Source organism: Corvus brachyrhynchos, unplaced genomic scaffold (assembly GCF_000691975.1).
Source record: "Corvus brachyrhynchos isolate BGI_N302 unplaced genomic scaffold, ASM69197v1 scaffold106, whole genome shotgun sequence".
NCBI lineage: Eukaryota > Metazoa > Chordata > Aves > Passeriformes > Corvidae > Corvus > Corvus brachyrhynchos.
The window spans coordinates 6,256,642-6,278,555 of record NW_008238834.1 but is presented as its reverse complement, the minus strand read 5'-3'; the positions used below and the strand labels follow the sequence as shown (position 1 = coordinate 6,278,555).

The 21,914-nt window shown below is 37.3% G+C and overlaps 1 protein-coding gene across 13 annotated transcripts in view; it reads right to left on the bottom strand.

Moving 5' to 3' along the window:
• The window catches only part of PTPRM (protein tyrosine phosphatase, receptor type M), a 457,910-nt gene that overhangs the window by 45,426 nt on the left and 390,570 nt on the right, over positions 1–21,914 (bottom strand). For all 13 annotated transcript variants that reach the window (XM_017738297.1, XM_017738298.1, XM_017738300.1 and 10 more), the window contains 3 exons: positions 15,071–15,158; positions 8,989–9,065; positions 6,167–6,203 (listed from right to left, as the gene is read on the bottom strand). In XM_017738297.1, coding sequence (XP_017593786.1) covers positions 6,167–6,203; positions 8,989–9,065; positions 15,071–15,158 — 202 coding nt within the window. The remainder of the gene's footprint in view (positions 1–6,166; positions 6,204–8,988; positions 9,066–15,070; positions 15,159–21,914) is intronic.

The window sequence follows — 21,914 nt, the reverse complement described above, 5'->3', positions numbered from 1 at the left end:
AAGTAGGAAAGGGCAATGTAAACATTTTAATTCTGTTTTTTCATTATATTTTATAGGAGACTGCAGTATTTGATATACACTGTAAACCAGGAATACCATTCTAACCTGCCATGTATTTGTGCTTAATACAGACACAATACATGAGCATGCTTGCAGCAGAATGAGATTTAGCAGCAGCAGAGGGAATCTCCACAGTCTACATCTGAACATGCAACTGCATGGAAGGATACAGACGGACAGGGAAAGAAATTAATCCAATAAGCCTGTATCTTTTCTTGTTTTCAAAGGTAGTGCTTCAAAATCACCTGGACTGTCATGTGCACTGGTGGCCATATCCATATAGAGATTTCAGCTGCCACCAAAGGATATGTAAGAGAGAAAAGATGACAGATTTCAAAGATTTGGATATGGTCACAAGACAAAAAAAAAACCCCAAACTCAACAACAACAACAAAACCAAAAACCAAACAAACAAAAGCCCCCAACTCCCTCCAAAAAACGCACCAAACCCCCCCCCAAACACCAAAAAACCTAAAAAGCCCTGCCTTATTTTTTTCTTGATACAGTTGTTTCTGAAATACATTCTATTTTGTAAATTTGCTACACTCCTTTTTTTCCCTAGCAGATGAGAAGACCCAAAAGCCTTCTTCTTCCAAATGGCTGAAGACCATCTGGTAAATACACTTCACAGAAAAAAGATGCTTTGCCTATGTGATTTTTCTGACAAACTGTATTTCTCTGCCTCTTTTCTGCTTTAGCATTAGGCTTCACTGATTAACAGGTGTGTTAACAGAACTCTGTCAAGAGTGCTAGGTACCTTCCCTATCAAGCCCAATTTATGGCTGATTCTTTGTCGAACATGGAAAACTTCTCATCACGCATCAGCTTTTCATAATTTGCCTTCCCCTAAAATACAGACATGCAGGTCAATTTGTAAGGCTGATGCTGTATACATCTTCCTCAAACAAAAAATGGATTCTAGTGCATAATACAGCAATTTGGAGTCTAAGCAACACTAATAGATGGTCACCCTTATAATGTTCTTTCCTGAAAGTGTTTGGTTCACAAGGACAGCATGTTCAGCTTCTGAATTTAAGAAAAAGGATAACTTCCTTGTTTGCAGAATATATTTTATAGCCACATTTTTTAAAGAGGACCAATATATTACTTTTCACACAATCTTCTATTTTCTACATTACAACTTTGAAACATTGCCATTTGCCTGATTTGCCTCTAATTATTTACTGCAGACTCTCATTTCTCTTACTTCTTTATTCTGATATGCCGAGATCTGTTGTAACTTTTCTAGTCTGATTTTCACAACAGACAAATCAAACCAGTATCTTGTGTTTGAGACAAAGATCTATATATGCTCTGAAGTCCTTTATGTCTGATTTACTGCAGCTCAGTCTGTGTGGGGGAGATGATAGGAAGAACTGCTTTTTCTTGCTCTGTGGCTTTGACAATGCAGTACAGAAAAATCATCGTTTTCTCAAACTTGTTTCACAAGCCACATTGACAAGCAAGTGCAAGAACAGCCTGCATGGGATTTAGGAATTTATATTGGCAAATAAATATTAAATAATTATTTATATAGTATCTAGAGCTTGTTTGTACTTTCAGAGAATTTCCAAAGGTATATGAAAGGCGGGCATCTATTCCATGCAAAATGTAGTCACACGCGAAGAATGCAAGTGCCTTCACCTAGCAACGAACCTATCAGCGGCTTTCTAACACCGCTCCTATTTCACTCGGTCTATACACAAAGATTCAGGGAAACGACACACTGCAACAAAGCCTAAGTCAACTTTGTACCTATTAGAAAACTATGCTAGCTCTGCACTTGCAGCCTTCCACCTGAATGGGGTGTCTTATTCCCTGCACAAACAAAACTACCACACAGCTGACTGCAAGAAAGACGGGAAAATACAGAAGTCATGAAAATAGTGAAAGATAGCTGTTCTGACAGTTATCACTAAAACCTCCTATTACAAATGAAGAGGCAGATAGAAACTCTGGTATTCTCATGTACCATAAAGTGGCAACTTCTAAAAGTTTTGACTTTGATGGTTACCAGCTTTTAGTACACCCAGTTTCTTTTTGTCCTCAACACTAGTGAAAGTACCAACTTTTAACAGATACTCAAACGTAATTGTTATCATGAGTCTTTGGTGGGTAACGGTAGCAAGAGAGCTAAGGTGAATTTACCATTCACAATATAACCTGGAGATGTCACTTTCATATGTAAAGGGTCTAACTTCTGTACATGTTTGGGTCGGGACAAAAAGTAACTTCTTTGGCGTTTGTCATCACTATGGCAAACAGGTGAACGGGGTTCTAGAAAGCCTCACGTTTTCAAAGGGGGGCTTAGAATGGGCTCATCTCTCTGTCTGAAGACAGATGGCTTCAACCACCTTTTTAATGTTTTGAAGATTAAGAAGTAAAGAACAGCATCAAACACAGTTGAATCTTCAAGATTAATACAGGTACATAGAATTCAATCACTTTGTATACCTATCAGGAAAACAGAATGGTTGTTTTCAGTCCCACATCCTGCAAAAATGACAGCATCTATAAAACTGAAAAATTGTGGACAACTATTTTGCCTTGCTGTTATTCAATTCTCCCTGAAGTAATTTCAAACGTTAATATTCATCTGGAGGCTAAAACCATAGAAGGAAGAGTTTCTTTGTAAAGAGAAGTGTGGAACTTCCAGACTGCTGTAGTCGTGACAACTTTTTGCGACACAAAACCAAAAAAAACGTGCCAAGGAAGTTAAGGTTATTGTTATTCAATGCACTATTTCTGCTTCAGATGTCTAGAAGGGAAGTTTCAGTTTGAAAGAGAATGTGTTTTTGTTTCTGAAAACCCTTATTAAAATGTTCACACAGCACATACAGTTGTGTGTGGAAGAAAGACAAGTATTTTGCAGAAAAGAGAAGGAATATGAAAGGGCTTATTAGAGTGGCAAGTTTATGCTGTTGGTAGTGAAGACTGTAAACATTTTTTTTGTAAATATTTATTTTCAAAAGTTTCTAACTTATTCCTAAAAAACTCCTCCTGACTGAAACTTGACTTGATGTCTGTCTCCATAATAAGCAATACAGAAAACAATTTAGCATCTGCTTTACAACAGAGGAAAAAGAAGAGGTTGAAAAGCTACACTGCTCCATTGTATCTAAAATTGTTTTATTTTCAAGGGTAACTTTTTATAATCATTAAGATATGCTCTGAAGTGCTTCCACAAAACATCTTAGATCCAGCTCCTCTGCATGCTGCAGCAAGCAGAGTGTGGGGAGTATTGAAAAGTCTGAGATGCACAAAAGAATGTACTTCATATATGAAGACATGCAGCTTGCATGTGAGTATCTGCTGTTTCACATGACTGACCTTGAAAACCAGCCCTGGTGGAAATGGCCATGAGTGATGCTGCAGAACTGTGTTAACATTTGTCACTCATCATTTACAGTTGCTGGTACTGTGGAGGAGGAAGCATCCAAAGCCCTTGATAGAGACTAAAAGAAGCTACAACATAGCTCAGTAAACTACCTGAGCTTCAGGAGACAAAGAACAAATACATACAAACCCAATTATTTTTTCCTGCTCAGTAATCAAGGTGCGACTTGCTAGATCAGAAGTCATACACTAATCAGAACATCCAGCAGTATCTGTGAGAATAAGCACTGTACAGATCTTCAACCTAATGCTCTCATGGAAAGGCCTGGTTAAAATTCATTGATTACCTAACTCCTGCGAAAAAAATAACCCTTACCTGCCAGTAAATTCAACAGATCATACAAGAGCTTGATATTCTCCTATAAAAAGAAGAATTATATCCATGGGAACAAGGGATATATAAAGCAAAATAATGAGTTTTTAAATTGCACCAGCCTGCTGGTTCTGCATGACCCAATATGCTGGCTTTTGACGAGGGATTCTTTTTAATCATGGTGACTCAGGTGCGGATGCCATCTGTTGATGCCAATTACAGCAGATCACCAAAAGTCTTTATTAGCTGTAAATTCAGTCTGCCATTCACATTATACTTATCACATAAAGGAAAATTGATATTAATTTTGTAATTGAAATTGCACACTCTGAATGTATTACTCTTAAAAGCTGAAGCAAAATAATTTTTGATTTTTAGTTGAGAAAGCCTCCATTAAGAAATGCTTTTAAAAAATGTTTCCTCCCCTAATTCAAGGTAGCAGCAGGATGCTATGAATGCCAAGGTGGAAAGCTACTAGTCTGCATGTCAGACTCTGGTTAGTATGAAAGACAGTAACACTTCAATAAACAGGTGATTAGGCAACTCCCAGCTCTGTTAAAAGCAGATTGGTAGTCTATTACAAACTGATTAAATTTGCCACTTCTTCACTTCAAACAATTATATTTGCTCATTAACACTTGATATGTTGAATGCAGCTTAAGAACATAGGAAAATTAAATATCAATCATTCTAACTCCTTGGAGATTTAAAACTGACTCACATAATGATACTTTCCGTCAAAGAACAATAGGCATGTGCACCTGTGAAAGCTGCTGTGGAGGAGAAAAGGGAGAATGGGAAAAGTTATTTAAAGACTGATGAAAAGTAGGTATCAAGGGAATTAAAAATTCAGCTTAACTGTTGTGCTGCATGATGTATTCATACATAGCTGATGAAAGTGTGTTCTAAAACATTGCATGGACATTGCGGGCTGCACTGCAAGTTGTGGCACGTGATGGGCTTACTAATAAAGGCAGACATAGAATAGAATCATAGAATATCCTGGCATCCACAAGGATCATTGAGTCCAGCTCCTGGCCCTGCACACAGCAGCCCGAGAATCACACCACGTGCCTGAGAGCGTTGCTCAAATGCTCCTTCAATGTGATGGGTGGGCAGCAGAAGTGGAAGAGGAAGCACATTTAAATGGCTCATATTCTAAGATCACAAATTCTGGAAGTGTAAAACTCTGGTCTAAAAGTGTAATATTGACACTAGTGAAGTGGTTCTAGAAATAACATCTGTGTCCTGCCCCACTGTCATCTGACATGAAGCAGCACCACATTTGAGACTGTGGAAAGCTAAGGTACAGCAAGGCAGAGATATGAAACCTCCCACTGGTGGAAGTGGGGACTGGAGGCAGCAGACTGGGATATTTAAGAAACAAGTTAAATCACAGCAAGACCCCTTATTTGACATGGCCAACATTTTATCTGCTTTGTTAAAAAAATCCTTAAAAAGTATGGGACCTCTAAATCCAACACATGTTAAGATTATTTGGAGCATATTATACTCAGTACTCCAGCTGGGTCCCTTAAAAGGTTGAAATAACATCTGTGGGTGGAGCTCAGCTTTTTCAGATCCACGGGCAAATGCAAGAAGCTCTGTCACAGACTACCTATTACAAAAAAGATTCCCTCCAAGCAGTGGAGGAGCAATCGAATTTTCACACACATGCTATCCAAGCACAGGCAGGAGATTGGCATATTGTTCAATATTGTGACTAAGTAGTCACAGAAGACTCATTCTTCCCATTTGTTCCAGCTCTGAACTTGACCAAAAAAATAAATAAGGATTGCATCAGAATGCGCAAATTATGTCTTTAAAGACAAGTACAAATTGAAAATTAATTTGCATGTTGATAAAAGAATAGGCTCTTTTTCTTGAGCAAGCTTTTAAATGACGGCCTGTGAAACTGTCTCTGTAGAACCCTGTGATGAATCCTCCTGCCCGTGTTTAAACATCTTTTGGTCCTCTACCAAAAGTTGCTAGCTGAAGAGTTTTGTATATTAAGGACCTGGAGCCTAGTTATCATTGAACAGTTAAGAGAACACACATTTTCATGACACTGTTGTCTCTCTGAACAGTTACCAAATATTTCTACCATGACTCATTTCTTTTTCATGAGTAACATAATGCTGAGTAACTTCTTTGAAAAAGGATGCATTCTGCTTTTTTACTCAAAACCTATTTTAACACAAAGGTGAAGGACTGCTTACTTGAAATACCTGAAAATTTGATATTAATTCCGTTTCCTCATTTCTACCTAAGTGATTGACTGGACTCTACCTTGGATATTGACTGTGGCAAAAATGCATGTTAGAGAGAATAAACTGCAATTCAAGTACCAAAACCTCTTAGCCTCACATAACCACAAGGAAAAGGTGATAAACTTACCTTGTGTGGCAATGTAATGATTTGGTCTATGATAACCCTAGAATAAATTGAAAAGAAAAAAAAAATCAGCACTATGCACCTTGGCTATGTTCCTATGAGTGAATCTTCATTTAGGATAGTATTCCGTAAATGTCACAACAGTACAAATAACGTATTAGATGCAAAAGTTCTTTCCATTTGGAGAAGGGCAAGTGAGAAAGGAAACAAAAGCAAATGTGTTTTCTGCAGAATACTTAAGTTGCAGCCTTGTACATTAGGGGCCAGAGGTAATATGTTCTTTCAGTCCCTTGTTGGCTCTGCTGAAAATGAACAGCATGAAATCTTCCCTAGCCCTTACAGTTAATGGCATTAGGTGCTCATGGAGTCTGAGATACACCTTCACCTATTGCTATTGACTGCAAAGCCTACCCCTTTTTTAACAGTTAAACAATGTCAGATTTGCATTCAGCCTGGGGAAGGCAGGAGGGCATGGTGTTCACTCTGTCCATGGTGATTTATTTATGTTTTATTTCTCAACAGTAAAAAGGAGGATAAGTTCTTTGATTAAATCATTTGGTATGAATATACCTTTTCAGGACGAACATAATACAACTCTGATGACAAGAGCAACTTAATCACAAGTTGGCCAAGCAATAAAAGACCAACACTCTAAGCATTCTTTGCAACATGGAACAGGTTGCTAAAATGTAATGATAGCATTTGTATAGTATTTGAATTTCTGATGTGATGGGAGTGTCACCAAATGTTTAGATCATGTACAAGTATGCTGATCAGTTCAGTTGTAGGAGTGTTAATATATGAATAGTGGTTATGATGCATTGTCAGTCATCAGCGGGAAGAACTTAAGGCTGTAGCATGCATGCCACTGCAATTTCTTTGTGAAAGAGCAAGGGGAAATGTAGTGATACAAGGTGGGAAAGAATCAAAACAACTGAAGATACTTTGAATATTACAGAAAGAATAACATGAATTAAAGAACTGATTTCTTTACATGACATTGAAGCAAAATTTGGAAGTCTATGAACTGAGAAGTTCAGAGAGCTACAGAGTGGGTTTTTTTCCTGCTATGTGTTACCTAATTCTTAGTGCCTGGGATCAAACACTTCCACTTCCCAGTGAAAAAAAAAAAGCATGGGAAAAAATACATCATAACCATTGTGTCTATGATGGTGCCATTCCCTTATTAACATGTTATACTGACAGCACGACAACTCTAGTAATAACTGCATGCAGGAGCAAAATTAAATCTGCTTCTGTAGTAGAAAAAGCAGCACTTCCAATGGAAACCTGACTAGCAAGATTATAAACATTCATGCTGTGTTTTGTGGCAGAGTTGTCTTTGGAGGATGCCTGCAGTCCTCCAAGCTCTGCAATGAAGCCATCTGCTGAGGATGAGGGAAAGACTTTTCTGGTTCTCAGGCATTGTTTCTTCTAGGGCCACATTCTCTCCATCCTTTTGTACTCCATAAGCAAAAAAACCTGTTTTCTATACAGCTATCTATCAGCATTTTATATGAGACTGTATGATCCAAATCTTTAGCTCTCACATACTAAAATATTTTAGTGTAAGATTCAAATCTGACACAAGAACATACCACTAGCCTAAAATGAGAACAATCCTGAATGTTGGAGGAAATGTGAAAGTGAATTCAAATCTAAGTCCCCAGTGTGAACTCTCTTTCCTTCCATGACAGATTACTCCCTTCAGAGATTAGTGTGGCGTCTAACTAAATGTATTTCCATATGTGCCTTCACTGCTCGGTGGCTGTGCTATACTTTCAACAGCAAGGGACTGAGCAGAAATCTGAGCTTAGTTTAATGATTCTGGAATGTGCTTATAAACATCAGTAATGGGAGGTATCTTCAGAAAGTTCCCTCAGACTTTGGATTCTTACAACTGAAGTACCTACTTTTCTTCTATAGCTCTAGCTCTTCCACATTCTGAGAAAAAACATCCATTACATTTGTGTTTCATACTAGAAATTAAATTTGAACAGCAAACTGTGACATCATTTTTCAAAGATGTAACTGCTGAACAAGAAATCTTTAGCAGGCACAGTTTCCTATGAAGCAACACTTGTTTTACTTAGCCTAACATCTAGCACTCCATGTAAACAGTAAAATTACTAACTTTGCTATCCATAGACTTCTGGCTTTAGATAAATAATATTGGCTTTTTAAAGATTTCCAATTCTACTTTTGAGCTCATTCTTTCAACCAAAAACACCTTGTCTCTTAAAGAATTTATTCTAATGTAAAACATTAAGTTAACATGATGCAGAATGAACAAAGAAGCCACTTTCAATAATTAAAAAGCCTACATATTTAATGAAATGTCTTGCTTGCATTAGAATTACTGGTTAACAGCTGCAGACTATACTTTGAAGGCGACTTAAAAGTGCAGAGATGACAAGAGACTGCAAATCTCTGCATTAGGCATTACAGAGTTTTGTCACATTAATATGCAAACAGCTTTCTTTTAAATGTGGAATGATGCCAAGCTGTTGACAGAAAGTGAAAATAACATTTTGCTAGCCCATATAAGCACCAGCAGGAAAAGTAGCCATACAGTGTTCCTGGCAAGGTTTCGGTCTAGTGGCAGTTGGAGGAAACGACTCATTTAATTCACTGATTGACAAAACCTTTGAGGCTTTTTTCTTCCTTTAGTGCACACCTAGCTTCCAAAGATAGCACTCTCCAGTGCTAAAAAATGTTAGCAGCTGATATTAGCTATTACAAATTATGAATAATGTGAGACTAGTAGGAGTTCCCTCTTTGACTGAACACAACAGTGAGCTTGTTGACTACATCAGGATACGCACATCAATATAATTCCCATTGATGTAATCGGAACTTGTTTCTCCTTCAATAGGCTGCAGTCTCACTCGAGAATGATCATCTGCAGTGGGAACAATGGAGAAGAAAAAAAAGTAATTAAAGACATATTGAGGAACAAAGACTTAATCAAAATATTCCTTTAAAGTCAAACTAAAACCTTAGCAGTTGCAAGTTCATGCTCATTTTGTTGGTTATGAAAACTGTATCTACATTTAATTCACATTTCAGTCATTCACAGGCTTTCCAAATCCCATCTGATTTTCAGTATGAATTTCTTAAATCTTCTAATGTGAAACCCATTACAATTATGATTTTTGCCTTGATCCCCCCTGCTTTTGTCAATAAAATAACATTAAGTTGTCACAAGTTTAATAATTTTGAAATGCTTCTGCCAGTACTCAAAAGAAGCTGAAGTCATTCAAGACACACTGCCACCTCAGAGTTTTTGAAGGAAACTCATTATGTTTTCAGTAAGAGAGAAAGCAAAACAAAGTAATGGCAAAACCCAAGCAGCCAGACAATGGCTTCGTCACTGAACTTTGCTCCACTGTGGTCATCTGTATCTGTCCAGGACTGTGAAAACATTTCCAACTTAATTTTCTAAATTCCAATCCGAAACAGTATGGCATGAATTCATCTCATGTCAGCTGCCTCATAATCGCTATGAATAGCAACACTGCTAGAGGCTAGTTCCCACCCTGCAGAAGAATATCTGTAGGCTGGCAGGGCTCCTTCTTCTCGGAGACTTCGTAAGCTCCCCTCGACTCTCTTAGTTCAAAAGCAACCAAACATAAAGGCTTTTGCAGAATGCTGCACAAGATGTTGATAAAACAATTTGAGGGTAGGATCTCAAGGGTGGAGAGCTGGTAAGCAGCCACTTTACTGCTGCTTTGTTTATGAGGTACTCTTGCTAATTAGATACCTGTGTATTATTGTTTTGCTGCCTGATTTCTGAGCTAATATAATTTGCAGCTGATTGACAGACCTTCATGATGGTCATTATTTTTTTGTTAATGTAAATAATCATTAAAACACCTGAAACTTCCCACACGTGTTCTGAACAGCTATTTCTGAAGCTTTAAAATTCCTAAAAGATAATGAATAAATGAAAGAATATGAAGTGGCTTAAAAACCCAACTTCATTATAAGTAGCAAAATATCATCCCACATTATGGTAGAGGAAGAAGAGGGCAAGTGCTTCTTAAAATAGCATTGTTTTAGAATTGCAAGTCAAGAGACAAATTGATCAAGGTAAATTCTTTACCTCGTCCTCTTTTATGCTCCAAGTCTTGAGAACTAGAGATCTCAGAGCCTGGGATTCCCTTGGGAGAGAGAAAGGGCATGCTACAATCCCAAACACTGTAAATCAGAATGAATTAAAATTCCATCTCCAGGTTCCACACAGGTCTTACATTGCTATTTTCTTGGGATTATTTCACTCAACAGTCTTCAAGAATGAGCTTTTCAAACATGCTGGAATATTGGAATCAGTTATGTTAATCAGGTTAGCTTTTTCAGCCTCTGTATTCTTTCCCAAGAATTAAAATTTATAGAGCTGTGACCTTCCATTACATAACCCCTGCTTGTCTGACTCTACCAAGCTATGCTTATCCAAGTGCTTTGCTATTCTATGCTTAATTAAGCTATTTATCAGTTTCTTCAGAACAGAGATTCGGCTCACAGGACCTTAATCCTAAAAATCCATCTTACTTAAGAAAGATACCACGGAACTTTCTAAGCTCCAGCCATGGCTGCTGCTTTTACAGTTTTGGGACCTGATCCAACTTCTTCTAAAGTCAGCAGACTCAGAAGTCAAGCTTGTTTGGACTCATGTATATATATATTCATCCATATTTTCATGATTTCCCACATCGTTGCCTTACAGGCGTTCTCACCAGCACAACTCAGTCTAGTAAAGATCTACACTTTTGTACTCCTTGAATTACACAGGGCACGGCTCAGTTGTCTAAGCATAAAACATCTCATGGCACTTTATGTAGCCACCAGGATATACTGCCTAGCTTTCAGCTGCCACTATGGAATAACACGTCTCTCATGTGCCGCATTCGTTGGTCTTGCACAGATGTCCCGGGTCACCTGAAATGGCACCACATGTCTATATTTAGGTAACTGAAACCCCTATTTGATCACTGGCATAGAAATCAGTTCCATATTGGGCAAAACAACCTTAGATTTCCCTCTTAGATACATCTTAAAAACGTAACTTCCTGTTATTTGTTTTTGACTGACTTATACAATTGAGTAATATGCAGTGGTATCTTTTCTTTGTTACTTTCCTTGCAATAACTCTTGCTTTGGATTAAGCAAAATAAAGAAGTTACTTCATACCTATATCTTCATATCACCTCTTTGCCTTTTTTCTTCTCATGTGAATCTTTTTTAGTACTGCATTCTCAGCTAAGTTTCTGGGAATTCTGGAGGTAATGGTCTGTCCATTACCCATTCATTTGCAGTGGAACTGGAGTGACCCCCTTTTTTTATTGGTTTGAGAATTCGAGTTAACTCCTTACTGCATGGCAACACTTGTTAAATTGCAAAAAAATCCTTATGTCAACACAAAGAAGTGTCACTGTGTCTAGGCTATGCTTATGTCAAGCAGATTCAAAACTAAGAGGCACACAAGCCATATTCTTCAACATGTGTGTTGATTTTTAAATAGCCTCTAGGTTAACTGTCCAGATTTTTAAGGTATTTTTTTCCTTTATACTTCAGCTGCTCTTGACAATTTGTGTAGCTTTTAAATACTCCCTTTTTCCATCTCATTGTTACTTCGATACCCTTACATTAGGAGATCTAATGTAACTTTCCACTGATCACTTAAGCTTTCAAAATTAGTTATCTTAGAATAAATTTGTCTTTGTAGAATACGGTAATAGATAATGAATATAAGCATTTTATTCTCTCCTGCCTCATGTTACTTACAACATATATATGCCAGCCTGCAGACTGATCTCTAACAAGCCCCTTGAGCACCTGGTCTATTAGCATGCCCAGGCAATGACTCCTTCTTGGGATGTGCCTTCCCGATTCTCTGCAAATCAAATCTTTTGTAAATGTCTCACCTGAAATCTTTAGCTGCTTTAAAAAGCTGTGATCAATACTCTCTTCTGATTTAGTCAATACTGAGTTAGGTAAAAATAAAGACAGAACCCCTTCCATTCCCAAATCACCTCAAGATCTCTCCTGAGGAAAAAAATGAATAAATTTTACCAAAATCCATGCATAACCCCACACAATTATGGCAGAAACATAATTTTTCTTAGGTGAAGAAAGATTAATTTAGCAGATTCATGCTGGGTTTAGTTCCTAATGAGAAAACCCACAGGTTTTTTTGTTCAGTAGAGGAGGAGCATGTTTCCTGTGGTGACTGGATTGTGACCATGATTCAACTTTTTGTAGCCACTGTCATACAGTGGGTAGGGCATGCTTGTAGCCAATTAAATGCACATCACTTGGGTAACAAAAAGCATATTACAATTTTGACAAGCTCCTGCAATGCTGGCCGCTTAGTGCTATTGTTTTAGTTCCCTCTGAGAACAATAATGACTACAAGCAATAATCTAACAGTAGTATCTTGGGAAAAATTTAAATGAAGAGGGTAAATGGAGAGAAAAAAAATATGCTTTGCAGAAAAAATATATATTTCATTATAATCATGTACCCATAGTCAGCGGCATCTGAACCACTGGATTTTTAAGTGTTTGAACATAGCATAAAAGGGGAATTTATTAAAATGCTTTTAAGCGAAAGCATATACTTTACACAGTTATTTGGGACAAATTTTAGAAAGTAGAGCATTCAAATTGTATTCTCAGACTCTGAGAAATGCAATCATTTATCCAGAAGAAAAACACATAAAATAATTAAAAAGTTAACTACGCATTTGCATACACGTATTTAACAACAACAAACAACAAATTGAGCTACAAACTGTGGGCAGTTTCAGCTTTTCTTTTAAGAGACTGCCTTTAATTCTAGTAGATCTTAATTTTAACTTGTGTTATCTTTGTTTTCACAGCCACATAGACAGGAAGTGTTATTGATAAAAACTCCATCCAACTCCCTCCTTCTGCTAAATACTGAGGACATTTCAAGTAAATTGAGATCTAAATGTCCTGAGTTATATTTGGCCTCTTAGAAAGCCTCTAGTATCACTTGTAATTGTCATTGATTTGTGTATCTAATATCTTTTATGTGTTCTCCCTTGGCTATTCATCACTTGATTACCTCAGACATAAAGCACTTGCAGTTTTCTGGTTTTCTTCAACCAAAGGATGTCAAAGTGCAAGACAATGTCTAACATGACATTAAAGAGGGGAGTGACACACTAAACCTGACTACAAGAGAAGATCTATGGTAATAGGCTTGGGCTGGAAACAAAATTTCACAAAGCAAGGATAAGCATTAAACTGCTTTGTATTTCTTATTTTTGCCTTCAATATTTTTACTTAAATGATTAGCTGTTACTCATGTAATGTATTGCTATATCCTCATAAAAAACCAAGTGTGTTACACATTAAATATTGCTTGGACGGAAACAAGCAAAACCACATCTAGCTAACTTACCTGCTTTTGTATATGCACCAGCCCATCATGATAATCCCATTTCTCTAGAACATTTAATTTCCTTTTCGAGTATATAGCACAGTGTACATCCAAAATACATAGCAATACTATCATGGCCACTCAAAACTATGTTGCAGATCATCTCTTGCTTAATTTGCCTCTGCCTCCACGTGTATTTCCTGTGGGTTCTCATTCTGCAGCAAGCTACAGAGCTGTTTTCTGTTTGCAGTCAGTCTCAGCCCATCTGGGCCTATTCACATCACCTACTGTAGATCACTAAGTTGGGAGCTGTTCTCTCTACACTCTTTACACATGCACTGCAGAGAGGACTTCCTGAGGTGGTGATTCAGAAGCATTCAAATGGGCTCTATTTTGAACCATTTCTCCACAAGACCTGTTCTTCTCTCTGTCAAGTCCACGTGGTTCACTGATGAGGAAACCTAAGCAGATATGTGCCTGGACAAGCACCTGGAATAGGTGCTGAAGTTAGTGGAAACAGGCACTACATACTCCTTCCACAGGTCCTCCGACTGTTCAGACAATCAGCACGGCTTATTCTTCTCTGCTGTCCTGTGTACCTGGGATTCTACATGATTTCTGAACTCCAGCAGTACCATTAAATGATGCCTCCTTAAAGACCACCCCTCACTTTCATGCTTACAAAACAAGGTGATGGCTGCTTATTTCTCTGCTTATACCTGCTCATCTGGCTGGCTATTAGAAACACATACACTCCACATCTTAAATTTAGATTTTAAAGGGAAAAAACAGGGAAAGGATCATCTCCTACTTACACACTGAGAACTTAAAGGTTGAAGTGCAACAACATCAGTGTGTAAATAATATAATTTTACTGAACTTGATATATTTCCTGCCTCCATGTTCATGTGCAGCATCTCTAGTCACAATGCTTTAGAATTCTCATAATGCGAGATTTAGGGGTTACTAACCAAAGCATGTTATCATGTTCTCAAGTTATTTGATTATTAGTATGTCTAATCTTTATTAAGCCTGGCATTTTTAAGTAAAACATATGGTTTACCTTTTTTACCTTAGACTCTGTCTAGCATAAGCCAGGGGAGTTGTCTCTGTTACTGTGGAACACTTAAACAGCAGTATTGTCTGCTCCTGCAATATCCAGAACACAATACCAAGGTATTGATGCGATCATGGGTACTCTTGTGCTAAGCTGACAAGAGCAGTTTGGGACCTGTTAGAGCTGAGTACTGGTTAAAGGTGTCATTCTCCATTAGCCAAATGCTGATCACAGGACAGAAAGTATACAGAAGGGCAGTTGAGAAAATGCATTAAATCTGACATTTCTCAAAAAAAACCCCAAAAACCCCATCTTCCCTCATTTTTATCTTCTTAATTAGGGAAAAGGAATATAAGCCTGATGTGAGCACAAGGCTGGTGGTCATTCTTACCCAGTTCTGAAGGGAAGTTAACAAAGTGCACAATTATGTTGTCAACACTCACATGCAATGATATTCCCATATCTATTTTTCATTCTGTTCTCATCTTTCTTAGCTGAATCCCACGGTGCAGACTGTCCTTCAAAGAAACTCTAAAAAAAGGAAAGAAAGTGACATTAAGAAAAGCAGGCAGCAACAGTTACCTTATGGATAAACAAAAGAGAAAGGCAAACAGTACTTGTGGGTATTGTTGTTAAAGTGTCATTTAACTGATTCTTTTATTGAGCAAAAACATGAGTCTCCTGTTTAAATGGTATTTATGCATAGCTCCAGATGTTACTTAAAATTTGACATGAGATTATCTGTGTAATAGCAAGAAGAATTATTTGCAAGTGAAGTGCTATTAAACCTTTCCAAATCTGCGTTCTTGCAACAGTGAGAGTCCTTCATTTGTGCTACCCAGATTCCCCGTATAGTTCTCATACACACACACACATGAAGCTGAAGGAGCTTCATCATCAGTGTTGGAGTTGCTCCAGTATTTGGTGTAGAAATTACAGACTGTACTGATACGTTTTATTTTTGACATACCCCAAGTTTCATTTACTTGTTGGCAGACAACCTCACGGATCCAAACATTTAAAAAAGGCATTTAAAAAACCATGGATTCAACTAGCACACATGTCTTTTTTCCCTTAAGCACAATTTATGATGCCACCATGATGATTATTTTCTCAGAGAATAAAACCAATGTTATTTTGTGAAAGATATAATCTCATATTCACCCAATCTCTGGGCTCTAGCTAACAAATCTCATGTAAATAAGAAAGTTGAAGGTGCTAAAAGTTTATTTTTACATTAATAAAACACAGAAGCTGCCAAAAGGGCAGCAAGCAAGTTGTTATACCCTATCTGTCCTGTGCTTTCTGTGATGTAAAAGAGCATTCGCACAATCTCTTAATTTATACATTATATCCGTAAGTTGTATGACAAAGATGCATTTTAAAAATTCTTACAGAAATATTAATCTTGTGTTAAAAACCACTTAGTTGCCAAGCAAATTACTGTAATTCTATCATGACTGTGGCCAGCCTTAACTGATGTTTTCATCTTTTTACTAGAATGATCAGGAGATGAAATCTTTTGTACCACACTAAATAGGGAAAACATTGGGAAGTTTGTATCTCTTGCAAGATCTCAACACATACTGAGGGTTTAAAATAGATAATGCCCATTAAATGGTCTACCCTTAGTGTCCTTCGCCCTCAAATTCGAAGAAGATTGTTTTTCAAATCCCAATGATTTCCAATAACAAAGAGCATAAAAGTCAAAACAAACCCTTGAACTCTTGTGGAAGTCCACAGAACACAAGGGCATGCAGTGTCTAAAATGGGTATTCTTTTAGTAAGTTCACTTGAGTACCAGTTTCCAACTTATGATCTTGAAATTCCGGGGAATATAGGGACTACTTCTAAAATGTTTATAAATAGTAACTCAAGAAAACCAGAAGCCTTGTCAGTGGCTTCAATTCGTTTTTCCTTCATTTCTCCGCACTTCCTTAGAAAATTTTTCACGGTTTGGAAACTGAAATTATTAAAACCCACTAATACAAATAAATTTCCCCTTAATAATAGCATACCATCATTGGGTACAGCTCTGAGAAACACAGATTGCTACCAGGATAGAGAAGTGGAACCCTGTGAATCCCAAGATGATTTACAGCTTTGGGGCTCTTTGCCAAGAAGGCGTCAATCGTTATCTGATTACAGATTTGCCAGTGGCATCTAAAACAAGCAGGCCCTCCCACTCTAGAGCACTTTCAGCTCAGGCTGGATGGAAATTACTTTTCTAATAAGTCCAACCAAACTGCATAAGGCAATGGGCAAAGATCTATGTCTCAGTTTCTTGCGAAGTTCACACTCTCAGACAACACTGGGTGATGAGCAACTAAACACAGTTAAAGGCAAAGTAGAGATGGAAATGTTCAGCAGCAAGCTCCAAAGACAACAAACTAACAATTCATCTCATCTAAAATTTGATGTGGATTTTGCATTTCAGACAGCCAGGCAGACTACTGAAAATTCTAGTTTTCTTACAGTTCTTCTTCTAGAGACTAGTGCACAGAATTGATCCGTAAGACACTACCCAGCAAGTGGTTTTGAGTTTAATTCACTGAGCATTACATGTGCTGTTACAGAGGAAAGAGTCCTGCTGACACAGCTTCTGAGCCTACACCTTGCAATACGGAAGACTCAAATATATTCCAAGGGACATCTTGCTTCTTTCAGTCCCACTAATGAACTTTTACAAAATTGCTTTAACCCAATCAAATAAAATCAGTCTCTGGAGGCAACTGGGAAAGACTGAGATGGTGCTGAATTCAGGGAATGCGCAGGGAATGGGCAATGTACTGCTTTCGGAAACTCGTCTGGGTCTCATCGGCAATGTATGAGTTCAATTTCTTCCACCTGTTTGGCACTTCTGAAAACAATGATGAGTTTAATGAGCCTTACAGAGAAACCATCTCCTCACAATATACCTGCAACACAGATAATTCTGCTCTTTAGAATAGATATATATCAAACCTCACACAGCAGCAAAAACCAGGAAACAGATTTACATTTTCCAGCTACTGCTTACTGACTTCACTTTCTTTACTGAAAATGTATTATAGAAAAAGAACTTCAGATATATATTTTTCTTTGAGTTTTTATCAATAAATTAGTGAATGAAATAAAACATATCACATAGGGAAAATAAGACATAATTCATGTAGATCCATTTTTCTTTTAAATTCATTTTGGGATACACACTGGTATTACAGTGAGAAGAGTACAGCAAAGATAATTTGAAGGAAGAGGTATTACAGTGCAAAAGCATAAAAAGAAACACTTATTGTAAAAGACAGCTGGAGTGTCATTTCCTAAATTCCCCATGTGCTGCCATTACACAAACTGCAACAGAATGATAATCCACAATGTATTATAAGGAGAAATCTCATTTGTCCCACAAAGAACAGAGCAGATATGTCATAACAGATGATCTGTCAAGATCTTTCCTTACTTGTGAGAAATACACGTTTCATTACAGAAATTTTTATAATCTCTTTCCTGACATATCACTCTCCAAGGATGCTGCTGCACAGCAGCCCACACATTATCTTTGTGGCTATTCATTCTAATTCATCCTTAGAAGTTCCTTAAAATTGTGGACCCTTAGGAGGAAATATGGCCCCCAAACAGCTTCACTCCACCAAATGCTTGGTAAGGGCAATGGAGAACCAAAAATGAGTATAGGACATTTCTCAAATAATTTAAAATAAGCATTTCTTCAACTCAAAATCACACAGAACCTTGGCTACCCAGCCTCCGTGATCTTCTTGAAAAATGAAGTGTTCTTCAAGCCAGCTGTTTTTACAGCAGACATTTCAGTATGCATGTCAACTGTCATTCTGTCAGTAGAAAATATTTCAATAATCAGGATAAAACACTTTCTGAAGAAAAATTAATTACAGAGAACTGCTTTATATGCAACATGAAAACTGGTCAGTGATGCAGCAGCAGGATCATCTTAGGATGAATGTGATACTTTTGCGTGCTTTAACTCAATACTGCAGTGCTTTCCATTAAAAATTAAATATTTGCCAAGGGCTAATTCACTGTGACCCTCAGACTAGAAAATAACTGCAATATCTCAAATGAGAGGGGGAGATAATAATTGCAAATACAGATTTTTTAAAATTATTCCCTTTCCTCATTTAAAATTCATAAGGCCAAAAAATATTGGAAAGGACCTGTATAAAAGTACAGTTTGAATAGGCTGGAATGAGGGTAACAGGGTGAGATCTTCAGAATAAAATTTGTATCTCTGTTGATTGTCATCTTTACCAACACACTTTCTATCCTAGATTTCATGGTTCCAGATAAGGACACAAAAAATTTACATCTGTGTAAGTGCTTTAAGATCTGCAAATGTAAAGTGTGGAATTACTATTTTTATTATTAATCAAAAACCAAGCAGCAACTTTTTCAAAAAATACTTTGTAGTTGCTAGGTGACAACAGTGTAGTCTCCCACAATGTCATTTACAAAAAGCAAGCTCTTACATGCAAAGAAATGAGAAGTTAAGGACATAATAAATCTTGCTCTGCCTACTTAATAAGCAAGAATATTATTTGTAGGTACAAAGAAATGCATATTGCACTGTGTAACAGTCTTCAGTTTGACCTGTGGATTTGTTTTCAAGTGTTTGGGTCTTTATGGTATCTGATTTTCTCTATTGACTCATAGTTTCTTCACTGATAACATTAATCTTCCATTGTTACTTCTGAATAACCAGATGAAGATGTATTTTAACAACACTGGTAATTTGACCTATCCAGTTACAAATACCTCTGGATTTGTTTTTAAGTTACACAACAGAGAGTTATGCACCCTGTCTACTTTAGGTCAGACCAGACAACTAACAGTGGTCCTAATGGAGGTCCTTGTCTAAACTCAATTAGCTAGAGAAGAAACTTTTATTTCTACTATAGTCCTTTGAATTGAAGCTAAATTAGATGCCTAAAATGCCCTGAATTTGATAGTGAAGATTCATTACTAGTTTAACACTAATGCTGTGTCCATTTTGTATGTGGAGATTACAGATGGGAAAAAATGCATCCATTACAGTCTGAGTTAAGATCCTAGGGTCACATTAAACTCTTTTTATTTACAAACCCCAGTAAATATACATTTATTTTTAAGCAAGTCCATAAATGTTTGGAGGACAAGGATCTTCAGGCTCATTTAATGAAAACTGCAAGATGTGTGAGTGCAGTAAATCTGTCAGTTCATTGGATTTTCAGTATTCAGAATCTGCTAAATATCTGGCATGTGAGGATGTTCTTGTGACTTAAAAACATTAACTGTTCTTTTTTTAAACAGAAAATGAAAATCATCACATTCAGTTTGTTGATAATTGAGTATTTAGACTATTGAGGAATTAAAAAGGGTCACTGATAGTTACGTTAAAAGAAATCTGCAGGGAGATCCAAGCTATTAAACAACATTTTTAATCTTCTAGACACTTTAAGTGAAGCTTTCATCATTGAAAATGCATCACCTGTAGGTAATAGATCTTCCCAAGTGTTTGCAAGCAGTGGTAACTGATGGCAACCCACTGCATGCAAGCAGCTCTTCGTACTACAGTCATTGCTTTGGTCACTGAGAGCATCTGTGGATGACAGCCTGCCACTAGAGAATATATTCACCATCAGCTTTTCCTTCTCTGTCAGCTTCAATCACTGAGAATTATGTCCAGTTTTCAAATAATGGAATTTAAAAAAAACCATTTTACTGCGCCTGCCCTTGAAAAGTGTGTGTTGCAAGAGCCAATGTGAAAATCTATCTAATCAATGTAAACTGCCTTCAGCAGCTAAAAAGCACTTACTGGTGCATTACTGTAGCCTAGGTCTGAACACAGAAGAAAAAAACCCCAAAACCCAACAGACTGTTGCAAATAGAATATATTGATGCTAATGCTAAAACTTGTTGTGTTCAGATTTTTCTGGTAAAATTGGCCTGATAGGTTATATAAAGTTTCCTCTGCGTGAGATAAAAAATGCAGATCAGTTTTAAAGCACATACAGAGTTGTAGTCTGACATACAGCACCTCTCTGATATTGCTCCTGATGCTCCTTTATGTGGTTGTTCCTACTTGAACTGATGTAAAAAACCCCAGAAACATCCACTCAAAGTTTTGCATAGCCAGAGGTAGGAAACAGTCTTTTCTTTCTCAGGTGCATTTAGGTTAGTCTGCATGACACATGAGAAGAAGAGTAGGAAAGCAGAAGTGCTTCTGGTCTTTTGAGACACTAAATATCATGCATAAACCTGCATTAAATGGTGAAATGGAAGAGGAACCATTACCTCCTCCACTAACTGCAGCATGCCTTACTTAACACTCGGATTTCAAACCCAGGACTAAAACCACACAGTAAGAAAAAACCTGGTACTAATTCTGTGATTGCATTGGTGTGCTCATTTTTCAGAGGCAGTGCTTTCAATTAGTGCACTTCCTAATACGCTTGTATTTTTAAAGTCACATGCTTTGCTACTTCCTGGACAACTGGCCAGTCTAGCCAAGCTGTAGCAGCACAAAGAAAATGTATTGATATGATCAAACTGCTTCAGTATGGTACTATAAATGACACAGATACTTGTAGCACTCAGCATGTGTAGCTCTAGTTGACAATAGCATTGGGAAATACACATGAAATTTAGTTAATGCTATAGGACAAGAGAGTAGCTCACTAGCTCACTAGAACAGAGAAGCAACTTAAGTGAAAGTGACTTGTCAGTCACTCTGAAAATTGTGAAGGTGTTGTACACCTTCAGGAATAGCACATCCTGAGTGCCAGCCATGCTGAAGGCTGGTTTTTAGGTGCTAAGTGCATTTGAACAAGATAATCAAGAATAAGGGGGATTTTTGTACCCAGTCCTGTATCTGACAGTGTCTAGAATTCCTTGGGGAAATGACCCAGAGGATGAGATGACCAGAGAGACACTGTAGGAGAACACACGGCATGGTTGGAACCACCACACAGACCCACCCAACTTCTTTCCTGGAATGTGCCCTCTCCTGTGGAATGGAAGTTGTGTGATTTGTAAAGCTGCATATATCGGTGATTGAAATATTTTGGTAGCTTAGTATATTCAGTCTCCAATAACCCATTGTCATTTGGTCTTAAATCATGACAAGGCTGCAAAAAAGAATGTCACAGAGTACTTCTGTAATAACTAACAAAGAATTACTTTCCATATCTTTTTAACCCAACCCATTTATGAGATCTGTTGGTGTAACTTCTTATCTTGGTATCTAATACTGAAAGTAACACCTGAAACTAACTTGCAATATTCAACAGCAGG